The sequence below is a fragment of the Myotis brandtii genome, unplaced genomic scaffold (assembly GCF_000412655.1).
Source record: "Myotis brandtii unplaced genomic scaffold, ASM41265v1 scaffold32, whole genome shotgun sequence".
Taxonomy (NCBI): Eukaryota; Metazoa; Chordata; class Mammalia; order Chiroptera; family Vespertilionidae; genus Myotis; species Myotis brandtii.
Genome location: NW_005362269.1, coordinates 8,863,617 through 8,882,067, shown reverse-complemented (window position 1 = coordinate 8,882,067; position 18,451 = coordinate 8,863,617). Strand labels below are relative to the sequence as shown.

Below are 18,451 nucleotides of genomic sequence, written 5' to 3'. Positions count from 1 at the left end.
TTCCAGGGAGTAAAGATTATGTAGCTTAAGTGTGATTGTTCTTAGTTAAAGTGATTAACTACCCACCTGGCACTTAGTTAAGGGGTTTTATTCCCTCCCTAACTTCAGGGAAAAATTCCTACCTGGGGAAACAACCTTTCTCAGAGAGGTGACCTTGGTTAAAACACATAGCGCCAAGAAGGGGAGCAAACATATTAAGAACAGTATGCCATATAAGCCAGGTCCCTTGAAACATGCTGTGCAGATGTTTCTTCCCTGCAGCGACTGTGTCAAGCAGCAAGGATGGACCAGCTCCCAGCAGAGACATTAATTTTACTAATTATATAAATTGATATAAAATTATAACTCATATATTCCCCAAGGAGAGACATATGGTGCTGTTAGAGGAAGAGGGAAATCTGGCCTCATTAAGAAAGTCCAGGAAGACTTCCAGGAGGAACTGATCATTGAAGTATAACCTGAAAGAAGAGAATGTGTTAACTAGGTGAAAAGAGGCAGATAGGAGTCAGAGAAGGGAGCCAGAAGACTGTTCCTGCAGACGGATCTTCATGTACAAAGGCACTGTGGCAAGGGGGAGCAAGATGCACTTGGAGAACTTAAAAATGCAACCCACTCTTTAGAGATAACATATGCAAAATCATCTTTTCATTTTGTAAAGCAAAATGTGCACTTCGATATCATCCTAACCTTTGTAATTATTATTATAAGCTACCATTATTTGAGCAACTGCCATGCTCCAAAACCCTCTATTGTGTACATAAATATTAGCTCATGTAATATCTATAAGAGCCCTTTAAAGTAGGCAGTACTATCCCTATTTTACACAGACAAAGCAGGCTCGGGAGGTCACACAACTAGTAAACCATAGGAACCCAGTTTGAATCTAGATAGATCTGGCTTCACAGCCCTTACCATAATGTTCGAGGTGACACTGAGAAAGAATGTCATTTTAGTTGGTTAAAGGCCAACAGTAGAAATAGTGTGGAGAGTATATTTTTCTCCTCCGTGATATTCACTCACACCTTGCTTGCCCCTTCCAGGTGGGCCAACCTCTATTTCCTGTTCCTGGTGATTCTGAACTGGATGCCCACCATGGAAGTTTTCCACAGGGAAATCACCATGTTACCATTGGCCACTGTGCTGTTCATCATCATGGTCAAGGACGGCCTGGAGGACTTCAAGCGGTACTGCTTCGATAGAGAGATAAACTGCTCCCACATCCAGATATATGAAAGGTAAGAGGAATCATTCTCCTGCCGTCTCTCTTGTAAATAGGTCATGCAGACTCATCCGCACTTTCAAAAGGTTGGTCTCTCTTCTCATACATTTTCTTACATTCACTTAATTCAGTGATTCTCAACCAGGGCATGTTTGCCCCGCAGGGGACATTTGACAATGTCTGGAGACATTTGTGGTTGTCATTTTGGGAAAGGAAGTTGCTACCGGTATCTATCTAGTTGGTCTTACTAAAGGATCATGTTAAACATCTTACAATATATGAGACAGCCCCCACAGCAAACAATTATTATCCAATCTCAAGTGTCAAAAGTGCTAAGACTTAGAAACCTTCATTTCACTTGTATAAACTCTCACCTACTTAAACATAGCGATGTTATATTATTAGAAATAGGGCTAAGAGCTCAAAAATCAAACTCTAGTATTGACTGGATCATCTCAGGAGACCAAATTGAGGAGCAGATCTTAGAGAGTGACAGGCAATGTCTCCCAAACAAGAAAATGAATACCAGTTTTCCAGCATTTGAGCCTCTTGGTTAAAAATCCTTGCCTTTAGAACTTAACCAGATAGGTTTTAGGACCCAGAGTAGGCACACCTGTTCTTGGCTGCCCGGACTGGAGGACGGGAAACGAAAGATACCTGTGGGTGACGTCTACATTCCAACAGGTGGAGTCTCAACAAGTAGGAGGAAGTGGCCTGGCAGGTGGACACCTGCTCTTAGCAAGCTCTTTCCTTGTCAGATTTCTCCCTGGGTGTTTGTGGACCAGCTTTTTATTTTTAATATGCCTTGTAAAAGAAGAGAGAAATTTTCAGCAGAGAAGGGAGGTAAACGATGTCAGGGACGTGACTGGCTGGTTGCTGAACCATGAAACTGACCAGGGGAAAACCTCCTTCCTGTGAAACTCACATGAGAATCAAAGAGACAGGATTGAGCAGAGATGAAAAAGGAAGGGAAGGGACGGCGGAAAAAGAAAGAAGACAAGAAACGAGTGGTGGTCTCCAACCTGCCCTTCGAAGGATGTGCCCACAAAGAGAACCCCAACAGACATTACCGTGGGAATCAAATTAAGACCAGCAAGTACACTGTGCTGTCCTTCGTACCCAAGAATGTCTTTGAGCAGCTACACCGGTTTGCCAATATCTATTTCGTGGGCATTGCTGTTCTGAATTTTGTCCCCGTGGTCAATGCTTTCCAGCCTGAGGTGAACCTGATACCCATCTGTATCATCCTGGGGGTCACTGCCATCAAGGATGCTTGGGAAGACTTCCGGAGGTACCAATCCGACAAAGTGATCAACAACCGAGAATGCCTCGTCTACAGCAGGTAAAGCAAAAATCCTTCGGGGAAGTCTCGTGGGCCCAGCTCTGTTCTGTCTGTGGCTGCTGCCCCTCTGGGCTACTGTTTAGAGAAGGGTTGGAGTAGGGAGATAACATTATTTTATCTCGGTGAAGCTGTTCAGTTCTTCACAGTGAAGATTATAGTCTAAAACAAACAAAACAAAAAACAGGAAACAAAAATAAAATAGAGGCTTGACTCAATTGTTCAGTTGTTTATTAAAATTTAGCCTTTATTATATGACATTTTCTTTGCTATATCAAATGTGTTCAGTATCTAAGAATTTTGCATCAGCTCTCATGTATTCTTAGTCCTGTGTGGCCATGAGCACATTAGAGTTCAAAGCCGCTCCAGGGCAAGAGGCATGGCTGTTTGGGGAGCAGTGGAGTGTTGTATTAGGAGAAGCAGCATCGGAGAAACACTGGCTGGGTTGAATACTGTCTCTACCACTAGGGAACTACGTGACCTTAGGCACCTGACCTAATCTCTCTGAGCCTCATTTCTGCATTCATAAAATCGGAACACTTCCGGGGTGGTCCCCATAATTGCACAAGATAATCCTTAGAAAGTTCTTAGCGCTATGCCCGACCTATAATAAATGCTCAATGTGTAAGCTGTGACTGCTTTATTTTTAGAATGTCATACTCATATTAGCTCCATCATTAGGCCTGTCCTTAAGCTTTCTCTCTGATGTCCCAACCAAAGCAAAAACTGCACACCACCTGCCTTGCCACATTGTTCTCTTATGCATGTCATTGTTTTATAGAGGTTCTATCGAGCAAGTGACCAAACTCGGTTGTTTGGAAAAGGACACGGTCTTGGTCAGTAAGGGAAGGAAATAGTTATTGTGTGTCTCAACTTTGCAACGTAGCCTGGAAGAAGCAAGGCAGCCGAGCCTGGGCTTGCAGAGACTGCCGGACCGAGTGCATGCTGGGCTAGCAGGTAGACGCCTTAGCTGATTGACTCACCGGCAGGTGAGGACTTGACTTGTTGGCAAATTAGGAACATGTCTCGTTCAAGGAGCACTATCTGTCTGACGTTTTCCCTCTGGCTTTATCAACCTGAATTCAGTAGAAGTTCCACAGTCGCTCTGACCATTCTTGCTGCAAGGTGTGCGCTGCAGCCGTACGTTTAAATGTAAGGTCTGCTTCCTGCTAAGGGGGGGTCCTCTTCCTCAACTTGGAGCTGCTGATGAGAGCGTTTCTGAGCCCAGCTTCACTTGGAAAGTTGTCACCAGGGAAACTTCTAAGGAGACATGTAACATAGGTGACTCATTCGTCCCCAGGACACCCCCAAGAGAAGCTCCACTTTCTCCCTCAGCTTCAGATGAGCTTCCAGCCACACCTACGTCTAAAAAAATCTCAAGGCTTTTGGTTTGGGTTTGTTGTTGTTTTCTCAGCTAGACCCAGTTGTCCTGAATGTTGTTGGCACAACCTAGGGTTGAGATTAGTCATTCCTCACCTCTGAATGGGAATTGTAAAGAGAAGGAAAGATGACTGTTGGGGTCCGATGCCTTTCTGTGAAGAGACTGGCTTTGAAGAAAGCACAGGTTTCACCTGTCACCAATCCACCCCATTGCTTTGTTTTCCACCTTTCCCCTTTGTTGTTGTTTTCAGAGAAGATAGGGAGCCAGGAAGCTGGTTTCTTGGGGAGGGATGCCTGTGGACCTCAATTAGGCTGGTCCTGTTCTCCCTGCTCTGCCAGAAATTCTCTGTCCTAGGCATCCCAGAATAATGGGGCTATTCTTCGGGATAACGTCAGTGTTGATCAGACCACGGACTGGCCTGTGCTGGGTGCTGGCCTGATGGAGACCAGGCTGCTATAGTTCTGTTCTCAAAACAACTTCCAGGGAATAGCAGAGAATAATTCCAGCAACAAGGGGCATTAGTCCACAGGCTCACTGACAGGGAGGGACATTGTGACAGTATTTCCCAAGGTATATTTAGTTGATAATAGGGACAAAGACATGGTCTCTGAAAAAAGATATTCATGCCCCCCTTCCCAAAAATAATACATGCTGGCCCTCTTAACCCCCTGGCCCATGAAGGACTAAAAAAAGATGCACAGTAAAGAAACTTGTTCATCATCGACTCACTCAGTTGTTCAGAAAAGGACATGGTCTTGGTCAGTAAGGGAAGAAAAGAGAGTTATTGTGTGTCTCAACTTTGTAACGTAGTTGTTGCAAAATTACTGAACCTTGGAAATATTTTTTAATATTTATTATTTTTTCCAGGATAGCAAAATAATTGACTACTGGGCCAGGAAGGTAATTGAATGAATAGACTGGGTATAAGGAGGAAAGCAATATTTTTTGTGTAGTTATAAATGACCACTGACACTTAGCATTAGCGTTAGGGTACAATTGAGAGTGGCGGGGACTGTGGCAAACAGGAGGTGGCCATGCGTTCATCTCAGGAGGCAAAGATGGCCACTCGGCTCTAGCTGGTTACTATGTGGAAATACAGGGTGGAGCAAAAGTAGGTTTACAGTTGTGAGCACACAGAACAAAGAGTTTATTCTTGTATTATTATTTCTTAATTTATTGTGTTATTTTCCATATGGACAATTATAAGCCTACTTTTGCCCCACCCTGTATAGGCCTGGTATTGCAGGATTGCCTGAGTTTTATTGAGGAAGCTAGAATTAATATTTTTATTTGAAATAACCTGATTTTACATTGTAACTGGTTGATTTTTTTCAAATACTTCAGACCTATTTTATTTAACATAAAGTTTTTATGTTGCCTATGAGCCCCCTCACTTGCAACTTTTGCATTATAATATCCTAGGAATCTGAAGTCTCTGCAAAAGAATAATTAGTTTCTTCTTTTGAGATTTATCTTCAATGAGGGAACCTCTTAACCTCTTTGGGTAGAGAGGGGGTGTGATCTTCAAGGGAGAGTGCAGGCCTAGGAGCCAGGAAGCCTATACTCTAGGTCCAGATCTGTGACTACCTACCAATACAGTCAACTCTTGAACAGTGTGATTTTGAACAGCACAGAAATCCATGTAGAAGTTACCCACACAGTTCAAACTTGAGTTGTTGAAGAGTCAGTGGTAATAACTTAGAAAAGTCTTTTAAATCTCTAGGTCTTAGTTCATACTTTTGTAAAATTTAGGAGTCACACTAGGTCTTGTGTTGTGAGATGCACTGTGAAAGAATGAAATGCACAGCCAAAGAAATTTGGGAGATAGTACAACAATGCTTATTAACATAACTAGAGTCCCAGTGCACGAAATTCATGCACTCGGTGGAGGGGCGTGGGGGAGGCCCTCAGCTCGGCCCATGCCCTCTCATAGTCTGGGAGCCCTCAGGGGATGTCCGACTGACGCGGGGAGTGGGCCTAAGCCTGCAGCTAGACATCCTTAGTGCTGCCGCGGAGGTAGGAGAGGCTCCCACCACCACCGCTGCACTCACCAGCTGTGAGCCCAGCTTCTGGCTGAGCGGCGCTCCCCCTGTGGAAGCACACCAACAACCAGGGAGCAGCTCCTGCATTGAGCGTCTGCCCCCTGGTGGTGTGCGTCATAGTGACTGGTCGTTCTGCTCTTTGGTCAATTTGCATATTAGCCTTTTATTATATAGGATAAAGTTTCTGGTGGACTCTCCTTAAGTAAACTAACCAACTTTGTTTGATTCAGTTGTGTCAGTTGAAATGTTTTCTGCTACAAGCAGCAGAAAGCTCAGCTCAAACAAGTTTAAATGACAAAGAGACTTGTTGGTTTAGGTCACTACAAACATTCTGAGGTGGGCAGGTGATCAGACACAGTTCCATCTGCGTTCTATATCCTGCATTTAGCTGTCCTTTTCATTGAGTCCCCCTGTATCATCATTATTCTTAGGCAAACTCCCCTCATGGCAATAACATGGCTGCAGCAGCTCCAGCCTTCACATCTACATAGGATAATTCACAAAGGGAGGAAAAAGGGCACTCTGAAAACATTCTTGGAAGATTGAGTCCCTCCTCACACGTCAGTGACCACAGTAGGTCACATGCCCACCCCTAAACCAATCCCTGTGAGCAGGAGGTAGGATTATGCTAATTAGGTTATATCTGAGCCACAGAGTCCAACATGCAGTCTGCTTCCCTGAAAGCATCTGAGCTACCCAGAGAAGATGTAAAACCAAAATAGACACAGTTCCATCTGCGTTCTATATCCTGCATTTAGCTGTCCTTTTCATTGAGTCCCCCTGTATCATCATTATTCTTAGGCAAACTCCCCTCATGGCAATAACATGGCTGCAGCAGCTCCAGCCTTCACATCTACATAGGATAATTCACAAAGGGAGGAAAAAGGGCACTCTGAAAACATTCTTGGAAGATTGAGTCCCTCCTCACACGTCAGTGACCACAGTAGGTCACATGCCCATCCCTAAACCAATCCCTGTGAGCAGGAGGTGGGATTATGCTAATTAGGTTATATCTGAGCCACAAAGTCCAACATGCAGTCTGCTTCCCTTAAAACATCTGAGCTACCCAGAGAAGATGGAAAACCAAAATGGGGCGGGAGGGGGGAGGGGAATGAGATAGTGTCTGAGAAGGGGAAACAGATGTTAGAGAGGCCACCTCCATGTCCTTAAAATTGCTCTCATCACCTTAAAATTCTTTTGAGCCTAGACGCTTTATAAATTGCTTTCCACATATTAACAGACTGGAACATATACATTTTGGGACATTGTGGACTGCATATCCCTAAAGTTCTTCCAACTCTGAAGTAGTTTCATTCTATGAAAGACCCCAGAATAGGAAATGCCAGATAGTGTTAGTTATTATGTTAACTGACGGATGCTCAATGGCACTTCCTTTTCTCAAGTAGATGCAGGATGTCGGGCAAAGAATGCAAGATCAGAGAGGATAATTTTTTTTTCTGAGAAGCATCAGAAAAGCTTATATATCAAGCACTAGCTCTATCCCTTTTGTCTCAGATTCACACATTTGAGAAACTGATGTTCTTTTGCGGGGAGTTATTTTCATTTTTGTGCAATTGAATTCTAGGGCCCTTCGACTTTTGCTCAACCTAACCCCATGCATCATCCAGCCTAGACATGTTTAGACTGTGAGGGAATCTTCTCGCAAACACCAGCAGCCTTGTTAACAAACTCACAGTCCTGTTAGAGCATTTTCTTTTAATATAGCCACTGTGCTTGTGGTCTAAAGGTGACCCATTAATCAGACTCGTGGAATGACTTAAAGGAGAGATGAGCTTTGGAATTGGATTAGCTTTGTTTCTCCCAGAGCTCAGTTTAATGACTCTAGAAACCGTACCCAGCAAGAGATTTTTTTTCATCCAGTTTAGTAAATTTTTTATTTGTATTTAGAACACATGCAGTAAGGAAGCAGGAGTGGGAACCAAGAGAATGCAGGCCAGTTTTTGTATTTTGTGTATTATAATGTAGCAAAAGTGTTTCAGGGTCCAGGTGCTCCATTTATTCCTCTGTTTAGCAAATATTCATTCAGGACTGTGTATGCACCACCATGGGCGCTGGGTGCCCTCGAGGGGCTCTCAGTGGTCCGGGGGTCAGGAGGCACCATGTGCATTGGTAGCCTGTGTACAAAGGGCCACGGTCACGCATGGGATATGGTGACTCATCTGCATGTGACAAACATCCAGGCCGAGGGAAGCCTTCCCTGAAGAGGTGACATTTCAGGAGGGATTGAAGGATGAGCAGCATTTAGCCAGGCAGAGGGAACACCTTTCGGGTCACAGTCTGTTCACATGTCAACTAAAGGCTGTGTGTGTGGCCTAGGCTGCTATCAAAAGGACCAGAACCAAAAAATGTCAGAAGCCAAGGAGAGGAATGACTCAGATGAAAATTTCTTAAATTCTGACACTTTACCAAGACGTGGAGATTGTCTTTTCTGTAAGTACGGTGGCTGCTGTTACATAGAAATAATTGTAGGTGCTGCAGGAGTGCGGGCCTGATTTCCTGTGTCAGTGCCCCCATTTGAAAGCCTGAGCATGAGGAAGCAGAGGTCCTGCCCCTGGGTCTGTCACTAATTAACCGCATGAGCTGGATGAGGCTGCTTAAGCAGTTGGGGCCCCATTGGTCTCATCTTTAAATGGTGATCATAATCTCTCTACGGTACATTTGTGAAAAGGTGTACAGTTGACATTCGAGAGGGCTTGAAAGTCACGCAGAAACCAAGTATACAATGCAAAGTGTAAAGCAGTCTCTTAAATGTCTAAACAATGACATTTAAAATGTGACATCTTACTGGATGGTTGGCATCAACGACTTTGACATCAGACCTGGGATTGTCATCTCAGAACTAGATGTGTGGATATATGTAATTGCTAGATCACTTGAACCTCCATTTCAATGTCTGTAAAATGGGGACAATACTAGCACCTATCTATGGATTGAATGAGATAATCCTTATAAACCATTTAACTCAGTGCCTGCACCGTAAGCAGTAGCACTAAGTAATTTTTTTTTTATTCCAGGCACTTCAGCTCTAATTTTATCTATGGCAGGCCCAGCCTGAGCCTTCATTTTTCTTGCTACATTCCCCCAACACACGAGGGAGGAATTGCTTATTTTATTAGTAAAAATCAAATACATTCACAAAGCCACATTTCCCAGTGGGCAGGGTTACAATGTTTTAACAGCAAAATCCTGTGCTCTGTTCTCTCATTTCTCATCTATTCTAGGAACAGAATTTGAAATCTGAATGCAGGAAATCCCTCTGTGGCCTGTCTTCCCCACTTGCTCCTGCCCCTTCCACACCACACCACACCTGAGTATACTCATACCAAGATTTAGATTCAGGCGAGGGATGTAGTCGCTCTCATTTAGCCCAGAGCCTAAGCCACTTCATTTAAGCCAACGTCTAACATAGAGTATGTATTAGAATATCATTCTTGGGCAGCTATTAATAAAGCAGCTGTTTGGACTCGTGCTGCTATTATTTCTTCCAAATAGCAGCTCTCTGGGGAACCCAAAGAGATGAGATGATGGACAGGGCAGAATTTAGGTTTTTCCAGGGCTACTCTAACATCTAAATACAATCATAAATCCATTTTCCCCCTAAAATTACATCTTGGGTCGCTGCAGGTATTAAATGAGAAAATGCATGTAAAATGCTTAGCACAGTACCTGGCATTCAGTAGCACTCAGAAAATGTTAGCTAAAATATTGCTAAGAAGGATCCTATAACCTTGATAGCCAGCAGCCATCGTGAGCTTGACGCTAGGGGAGTAAGAAAGAAAGACCATTGGCTGGGGCTTGGAACCAAAGGAGAAAAGACAAACTCTTTGCCATAGAACCGGACTGCAAGCTATAATAACATAGCGAAATGGGCCTGGGGAAAGAATCTAAAAAATGCAGACAACAAAGGAACATTAGTCATTTGAAGCATGACTGTGAAAAGCACCATTGGCTGGAGTTTGTGGACCAGCAGACCAGTGCATCCATCCCACAGGTCAGCTGCAAACTAGGCTCCTCTTGGGAAGCGTTAATTTTGCAAATGCCTGCCCTCCTCCCACTGCTGGGCTCACAGAAGACCATAAACTATTTGGGCCAATTCAGCTTGTCATTTCAGGATAGGGTGCATGACGTCTTCCCTGAAACTCAATGGGTGGAAGAGTCATAAAGCAAGAACTCAGGCATCACCAAAGCTCTGCACTGTGTTAGCATGATGAGTATTTCAGCGGATGAGGATTTACGGCCTCTGTTTGCCACTAAGGAGCTCACAATATGGAAAGGTGAGGCTTCTGTCCTCAGGCCAGCCTCCTTGATGCCTATGACATCACCTTCTGAGGCCTCATCTGCTTTGCACCTCCCTCCCAAACAGAACCAGGAGACCACAATAAGCCATGAAGCTCTTACAGCTGTCACTCATACGGCCTGATAGACACAGCTATAAAGATAACCTTGACCTTACAAGATAACCTTTTGGGGTCTAAGTTTCTCATCTATGAAATACAGATATAATGGTAATAACAAAAGTTGTTTCATTATTTGATAGCTAAGTGGTAATATAGGTTAAGTGCTGGTTTCATTACAGGCACTCAATAGATATAAGCTTGTTATATTTATTATATTTGATTTATATATGATATACATTATATATAATATTACTTATAGTATATTCTATTATAATATATTATCATTGTTGGAAGTCTCTACTGGTGAGGCCATAATAAGAATAGATAGACTGGATGTTAAAATGGCTAAAGGTCATCCCAGCTCTCAGCAAGCTTCTTACACGTTGAAAATAGAAGGGACATGAAGCAATTAGGAGCGGCTGACTATATTTACGTGGGTTTGCTTCTTGGCTCTCTCATCTGTGCCATTGGTCTACTTATTTGTTCTTTTGTCAGTACCACACTGTCTTGATTGCTATAGCTTTATAGTAAGTCTTGAAGTCAGTCCTCCAACTTTGTTCTTCTCCTTCAATAGTGTGTTGACTATCCTGGGTCCTTTGCTTCTCCATAGAAACTTTAGAATCAGTGTGTCAGGGTCCACAAAAGGACTTGCTAGGCAGCCCTGGTTTTAAGGGTCCCCTTTTCTGAGAGTTTGTCTCAGTAGCCAGCATCTTAAGCCTTCAATCTGCTGAGTTTGGGTCCTTCTTTTCTGGGCTTAGAGAAAAGATTTGGATTTTTAGAGTCCCTTGTGTTTGTATATTGTGTGCTTGGGCCCAAGCCATAGAATGTAATCGAGGGCATAAAATGGCTGTCCCTACAGCATGAAGAACACCCTGGGGCTGGCTTCATAGTGCTTAGCCTTTGCCAGAACACTAACAGCCATTCGTCCTTATCATCCTAACAGACGCTTGTATTTATTGAGCACTAAGTGCAAAACCCTGAGCTCGGTACTTTACCTGTCACATCACCCATCCTTCTGAGGCAAGTGCATATATTACCTTCAATTGGAAAAAACAAAACAAAACAGAGGCACCGAGTGGTTAAGTAACTTGCCCAAGATCACACAGGGAGTAGGTGGTGAAGCTGGGATTCAAGCCTGCTCTTGATCCCTGCCCTGTACTCATTCTCCCTGACATTTCCTTTTACCCTGGGCAGCAGCACTGACCATTCTGGGCTTGAGAGTCAAGCTTCCTGGAGGATAGCCCAGGCCCGTGCATCATCCTCTGTTAAATTAAAAGTCCCACAGACAACTAATCCTCCTGATAAATTCCCTCAACTCCAGTTCCTTGAAACCCTTTTTTCTAAAACCCACATATTTGAGAAATGAAACCTTAAGCATCCTCTTCTCCCCCATCCCTCCCCGCCCTTTTATCTGCTTCCCCATGACATCTGGTTGGTTACAAATCTCTCTTGCTGTTTATTTACCTCTTAATAAGCCCTATCTCCTCTCGGAAAGCCATTTAACATGACGCCACTTAATTTTCCTGGAGGCAGAATCTGCCAGATGGAGTCTTTGTCCCAAGCCACATTGTTGATTTGTCTCATTTTTAAACATCAGTGAACATTCCATGAAATTAAAATAGCAGTCAGTTCCCAGGTGTGGACTCACTGAGTGAACAGGGGGGGGGGTGGTGTGGACCTGTCCACCTGGGTCAGCTGTTCCAAATGGGCTAGATTAGCCAGGGAATGACTTTCTCAGGTGGCCGCCAGCCTGCAGCTGGCCGCATCTGGCTGTCACTCAATGCAGGAGCACGCTTTTCCGCCTCAGCTGGACTCAGCCAGTCATCACCTCCTCTGGCTGGAGCCCCATGGGCTGTGCATCCTTGCCTTTTCCATGTTCATGCTCCTGACAGTTGAAGAGACAAAGTGGACCCAGAGGATCAGGAGAACAACACAGAGTGGCCCAGTGCAAGAAGGCAGTGTCCTTGATGTCTCCCTTTTTTATCCCTAAAATTCCTCTGATTTCATAACATAACATATTTGAGTTCATATAATTCTTTAAATTATGCGGCAGCTAAATTACTAAGCCATATCCCCCACCAAAAAAATTCTTTTTTAAGAACTAACACCCCAAAATCATGTTGATTTCATACCTTCGTGACTCCTAGACACGCACGATGGGCTGTGTGCCTGGAGGTATGCGTGCCTCTGTTGGAGAAGCACAGCCGGGAGATGGGCACCTTGGCTTGGGGAGGGAAGCCTACAATGAGCATGTTTCTTCACCACCACATGTCATCATAAAGGAGAGAGGCCTATGTCTAAAGAAAGGACAGAGGCAATTGTCACCAGTGTCACAGTGACCTCCCTGGGATCCAAAGAATAATGGAAAGAAGACAGAGATTGGTCTGACTTACAACTTCTTGGGCGGCTCCATGGATATGCGATACCTGTCCTCATGGTGGCAATTGACAAAACAACACTACAGCCCAACTCGCAGAAGTGACTCTTCATAAAAAAAAAAAAATGTATACCATAAGCTCATCTCCATAACCTTCCATCTTCCATCACCTTAGTAACCCACATCTCATAATAAGCAGTCAGTCCTTTATAAGAAAGGAGAAGAATAAGATCCAGTGTTAATCGGTAGAGGTGTGTTGGACTTGCCTTTGATAAGCCTATGTATGCAGCACTCCCAACTAGCATTTGCAAACCTGCGTCAGCGTGCTCTGAAAGCACTGGCAATCAGGAGATTGCTCAGAGTCAAAGTGTTCTCCTTAAATCCTACTTCAAATGCCAGGTGGAATGCTGAGATTATAGCAATCAACAGATACCCCAGCATCCCCAAAGGCTTTATCCCATAGGACACAGATGGTGAAGAGGGGAAGTGAGGAAGAAAGTAGAAAGTCAAATGATAAATCTTTGTTTCTTGGAGAAATTTTGCTGTTAATATTTAAGACTCCTTTCTTAAGGCATGCTCTCAAAAAGGGGAAAAAAGCAATAAAGAAAACCATCACTCCATTACCCTATGAACCCATTCCAGTTCCTTTAAGCAGCCTTATATTTGGACATTTAACAGGTGCTCCTAGGGCTGATCTGAAGAGAGACCAATATTTCCCTGGATCCTTCCCCAAATGGATTGACAGCAACGCCGACACTCCCAATGGGGGCGTATCCACCCTAAATACATCAATAAACAGATGCATGTATTTCTGAAATGACATTGAGAAACAAATCTGGGGTGACTGTTCTTCATGCAGGAGGGAAACATGATGTAGGGAAGAGCAGAAGCATAAAAGAAACTGATGGACTGAAAGTGCTTAAAACCCTGTGACATGCTTTTCCCTAAAAAGAATTTTTAGTAAAATGCTACGGGAGCATTGCCCCCACTCCTCAGAAGTGGTCTCAAAATCCATGGGTGGACCTAAGCACCGAGCTCTCTGGGAACATGGGTACTTCCCCAGAATTCTGAGGGGCTTGAAAGTTGCAAGGCTGCTTGCTCTCCAGTTCTGAGGGCCCCAATTGCTTCCCAGACTCTAATGAGAGCTCCCCTTGGACTTCCGTAGGGAAGCACATTCACGTCAGGGGACTGAGAGTCTCTGGGAGGGTCTTTTATGACAAGGAAAATGGGGTCCTAGGAAGGCTTGCCTGGGGTTCTCCAGAGGGCCCCCAGAGAAGGGAGGTAGACATCAAACCCCTTATCCTCCTCAGGATGTTTGTGAAGTCAAAAGGGAAATTCCAGTCATTCCTCTTTCTCTGGAAGAGTGGACTTGTCCTGCCCAGGGCAGCCCGGATTCCAGTAGAAACAGGAGCAATAACATGCCCCGAGGGGCTCAGTGTCAGGAGAGAAAAACAGCAAAGGAGAACCTGCCTCTCCTGGCCAGCTGGGCTCCGCTAAAAAGGCCTTGTGGGTTAGTGGTTTGTTTCCAACTCCCACATTTAAAGAGGGACTTTCTAAACGCAGCCTGAGACCGAAGAGCCCATACCTGCAGGACAGATCTTGAAAGAAAAATTGAGGGCCCTTGGGAAGTTAAATTCAACTTGACATGTCCAGAAGACTTCATGGGACGCATGATGAACACCTTAAGTTATTTTTTAAATGGTAGGAGATGAGAGCTCCTTGAAGTGGAGTGCGTGGCCTTGAGTAATAGCAAGTCCTTTTGCTGGCGGTGGACCAGCTGAGGCTGCCCTTCCTCTGAGAGGAGAGGGGGCATGTGTTTGAGGAGGGGGCTGTCCAAGCAGTACAAACTCTGGGATTTGGTGTCAAGTTGCACCCAGGCTCAGGTTCCAGTTCCGTCTTGGTAAGACCTGGGGAAATTTTTCTTGGACTCTCAATTTCCTCATTTGTGCAATGGATACAAAAGTATCTACTCCATTGGATTATTATGCAGGTAAGTGAAGCATTAATTAACACCAGTACTTGGCACAGTAGAAATGCTAAATTTGCTATTATTACTGCCACTGCTATTATCTGAGCTTGATAAATTGGATGGGAAAAGGAAGTATATAATATCCTTAGATTTCTGTAGTCCTCTGATTTTATTACCACATGGGTTCTATCCAATCAAAGTTCCTGGTACCATCTTCCTAATTCCCTGATGACCCAGAGTTCTCTATTTCAGAACCACTCAGATCTTCCCATACACAGGCCTATGTCCTCACCTTTCCTATGGCCACTCTCTTCCTGTTATCAAAAACGGTCTTTCCTACACCCCAGTTCCTTGCAACCCTGTGATAACTGCTATTCTGGGGGAAAGATGTATATTCAAAGTATATGCTAATATGACTGCGTTACCTTCTCCTTTCCTTGGCAGAAGCAAAAGCTGAGCACCGTCCCCAGTCAACAGACAACAGTCAATGAAAACTCTAGATGATTATCAGGATGGATCTTGTACTGGTGGGATTTGAGAGATCATGCTTAGCTTTTCTAGAGAGATTCTGGTGGTAGTCTTTAGGGGCAAGGTCAAATACAGAGCAGTCATGTGACAGGCTGCCTGGGAGATATTTCAGTGCAAGTAGAACCTTCCTCCATTCACTCATCAAGTTTCTGGAGAAGCTCAGGACTCAGGCTGACCCCTGTATTTCTCCCACCCCAGAAAGGAGCAGAGCTACGTGCAGAAGCGCTGGAGGGATGTGCGTGTGGGAGACTTCATCCAGATGCGATGCAATGAGATCATCCCGGCCGACATTCTCCTCCTCTTTTCCTCGGACCCCAGTGGGATCTGCCACCTGGAAACGGCCAACTTGGACGGAGAGACAAACCTCAAGCAAAGGCGTGTGGTGAAGGGATTCTCTCAGCAGGTAGGGCTCTTCCTAACATCTTCTTTGCAGGCAAAGGCAACTCTACTGGAAAGTTGAACGTAATCGGGTGGGTAGAGGGGAAGGTAGTGACTGCCTCCTTTTCCCTCTGAAATGGGTATTCTCCCTTATGACAGATGAGGAAACTGAGGCATAGGGATGTTAAATAACTTGCTGAAGGCCTCAGAATTCCTAAATGGGACCCGCTCTGTTCATCTGATGACACTATGCTCTCTGCTCTAAACCCGGGAGTCTAATATTTGTTCAGTTACCCTGGGACCAACCTGCTTTGCTGTGTTTATCTAATCCCTGCTCATCCTGCCCAGCTCAGCTCCAGCAACCTCTCCCTCCATGAGTCTTCTCTCACATCCCTTTGACCCCAACATGAACTGCAGTGAGGCATTGCTAACTGTTTCCATTTGTGTGTATTTTACCTTCTCAACAGTCCTGAAACCTCTTTGAGGACAGGGAGCAATCATTGACACTTTTGTTTAATCCCCACACTTACATATATGGTACTTTGGACATCATGGCGAAGTCTTTATTGTTTGGTGGTTAAATGCCCAGAGCTCATCTCTAAGCCCAACCTCGCCATTTATTAGCTGTCTCACCTTAGGCAAGTTACTGCTCTCACACCTTCATTCCCTCATCTGGAAAATGGGTAGAAAAGTAGTACCCTCTCCACAGGATAATTCTAAAGACTAAATGATATGTACATGAATTATTTACCATGAAGGTAAAGGCACATAGTTAGAGGCCAGTAAATAGTTGGCAGTAAATGTCAATGGTGTTCATAGGCAATAAATGTTGTGATTGATTGAAACTGAGTGTGATATTCTAATTTTCAACTAAAATTCCCCTTGAAAGAGTTGATTTCCAATCTGGTACCTTTCTCTGCCCATGGAAAAGAATAAAATTGTGTCTCTTTTCCTCACTCTGCCAGTCTGTGGCTGGGGAGAAAGTGGATGAGGCAGGAGATTTAGGATAAAGAAGGCAGGTGCTTCCCTCCTCAGAGATGCCCATGCATTCAGTTATCTCTAGTGAAACTTCTCGAGAAGAGACCACCCATCATCGCTCACTCTGCCTCTCAAAATACTGAATGAATAGTTTTCATCAAAGCCCTTTCCTATGAATAATCCCGTCCTCAGAAGTCTGTTCTCTCCTCCTGGCAATGGGAATGATAGCTGTCCCATAGTTTGGCTGTGAGAATCCTATGAGATAAGAAACGTAAAAAAGAAAATACAGGGTTTGGTTCAAAGTAGACCCACAGTAAATGGTCTATCGCTGCTACCTTGGCTGCAGTCACTACACTTGGAATGGATCCACCATGACCATTACATACATGCACGTGTGCGCACACACACGCGCACACACACACACACGCATGTGTGAATATATGAGTGTGTAAAACTGCCACCTCGCTGGAGCTACATGCAAAGCATTTTGAGAATTTCTATTCTATTTCTTTTTGTTTAAGTTCTGGGAATAGTGAAACTTGTATTTGCTTACAAATCTCCCTGTCAGCCTCCTCACCCCAACATCCTCATCACAACTCAGAGTCCTTTTTACTCTCTCTCAGGAAGTTATGTCGGTGTTGTTGAGTTTCACCAGGCAGTTTTGTTTTTCTCTCTGTCTTTGGCAGCAGCTCCCAAGCTGTTTCTTGTATATTAATTAGTCAGGTAGTGTGGGATTTGACTAGAGTGAAGAGCCAGATGAAAGGGTCATTCACACTCCAGTGCCATAGACCAGCCAATTTAATAACATCTCTCAAACTCTAACCCTGAATCCTCACAGGGTACCGGGCGTAATGACTTACAAAAAAGGTAAATTCATTTGTGAAGGGAGGAAGGTTTATTTGAGCTTGAAGTTTTTCAGCATTCCCTCTTCTGTTTTAATTATTGATTCTCCCTCCCTGACTTTGCTCAAGTGTATCTTTTTCCATTTATGGGTAATAATAGTAGTAGTAATAATAATATGCTTTTATTAAGCCCTTACTAAGGGCTTTGCATAATTACCTCATTTATCCTGGCAAAAAAAAAAAGTGAGATGGGTGCTATTATTGTCCCCATTATATACATGAGACCAAGGCATACAAGGTTAAGTAAGTTGCCCAAGGTCACTGAGCTGGGAAGTATCAGAACCAGAATTCAAAACCAGGTTTGTCCATTGTCTCAGCTCTTAAGGTTTTCAGTAGCTCATCTCCCTGGCCCTTTATTACCCTGAGGTTACCCAGAGATGATACTTGAAAGTACCCATTTATCATTCTATATCCTATCTAATAAAAGAGAAACATGGTAATTAGCCATAACTTCGCTACACTTCCCATTGGCTAATCAGCGAGATATGCAAATTAACTGCCAGCCAAGATGGCGGCCGGCAGCCAGGCAGCTTGAAGCGAACAGGAGGCTTGCTTGCTTCAGTGACGGAGGAAGCCAACGTTCCCCGCCTGCCTCTGCTGGGCTCTGAGCTTGCAGTTTAAGAAACATTGTTACAATTATAGAAGCTTAAAAAAAACCAGAAACCTGCTTTCAGCCAGCCGGGCCTCAGAGCTGGAGTTGAAACAGTGTTTTGATTATAGAACCCAAACAAACCAGATACCTGCTTTTAGCAGCCGAGGTCTCAGAGCTGGAGCCGAGCCTCAGAGAGAAAGCCGGCTCTCAGCTCCAGTGACAGCCATAGAAGGTAAATAAATCCCAGAATAAAAGAAAAAAGAAAAAAAGGACAGGTTGGGAGCTTCAGTTGCCCGCCAGCCTGAAAACGGCCCTCAGCCCCTCACCC

General features: G+C 44.2%; 1 protein-coding gene across 3 annotated transcripts in view; it reads left to right on the top strand.

Moving 5' to 3' along the window:
* Positions 1 to 18,451, top strand: part of ATP10B (ATPase, class V, type 10B) — a 187,605-nt gene that overhangs the window by 103,668 nt on the left and 65,486 nt on the right. For 2 of the 3 annotated variants that reach the window (XM_005870568.2, XM_005870569.2), the window contains exons 3-4: positions 1,041 to 1,235; positions 15,472 to 15,676. In XM_005870568.2, the coding sequence (XP_005870630.1) occupies positions 1,041 to 1,235; positions 15,472 to 15,676 (400 nt within the window). Of the gene's footprint in view, positions 1 to 1,040; positions 1,236 to 1,912; positions 2,562 to 15,471; positions 15,677 to 18,451 lie in introns of those variants that run through there. The other variant, XM_014543172.1, reaches the window with a different exon arrangement.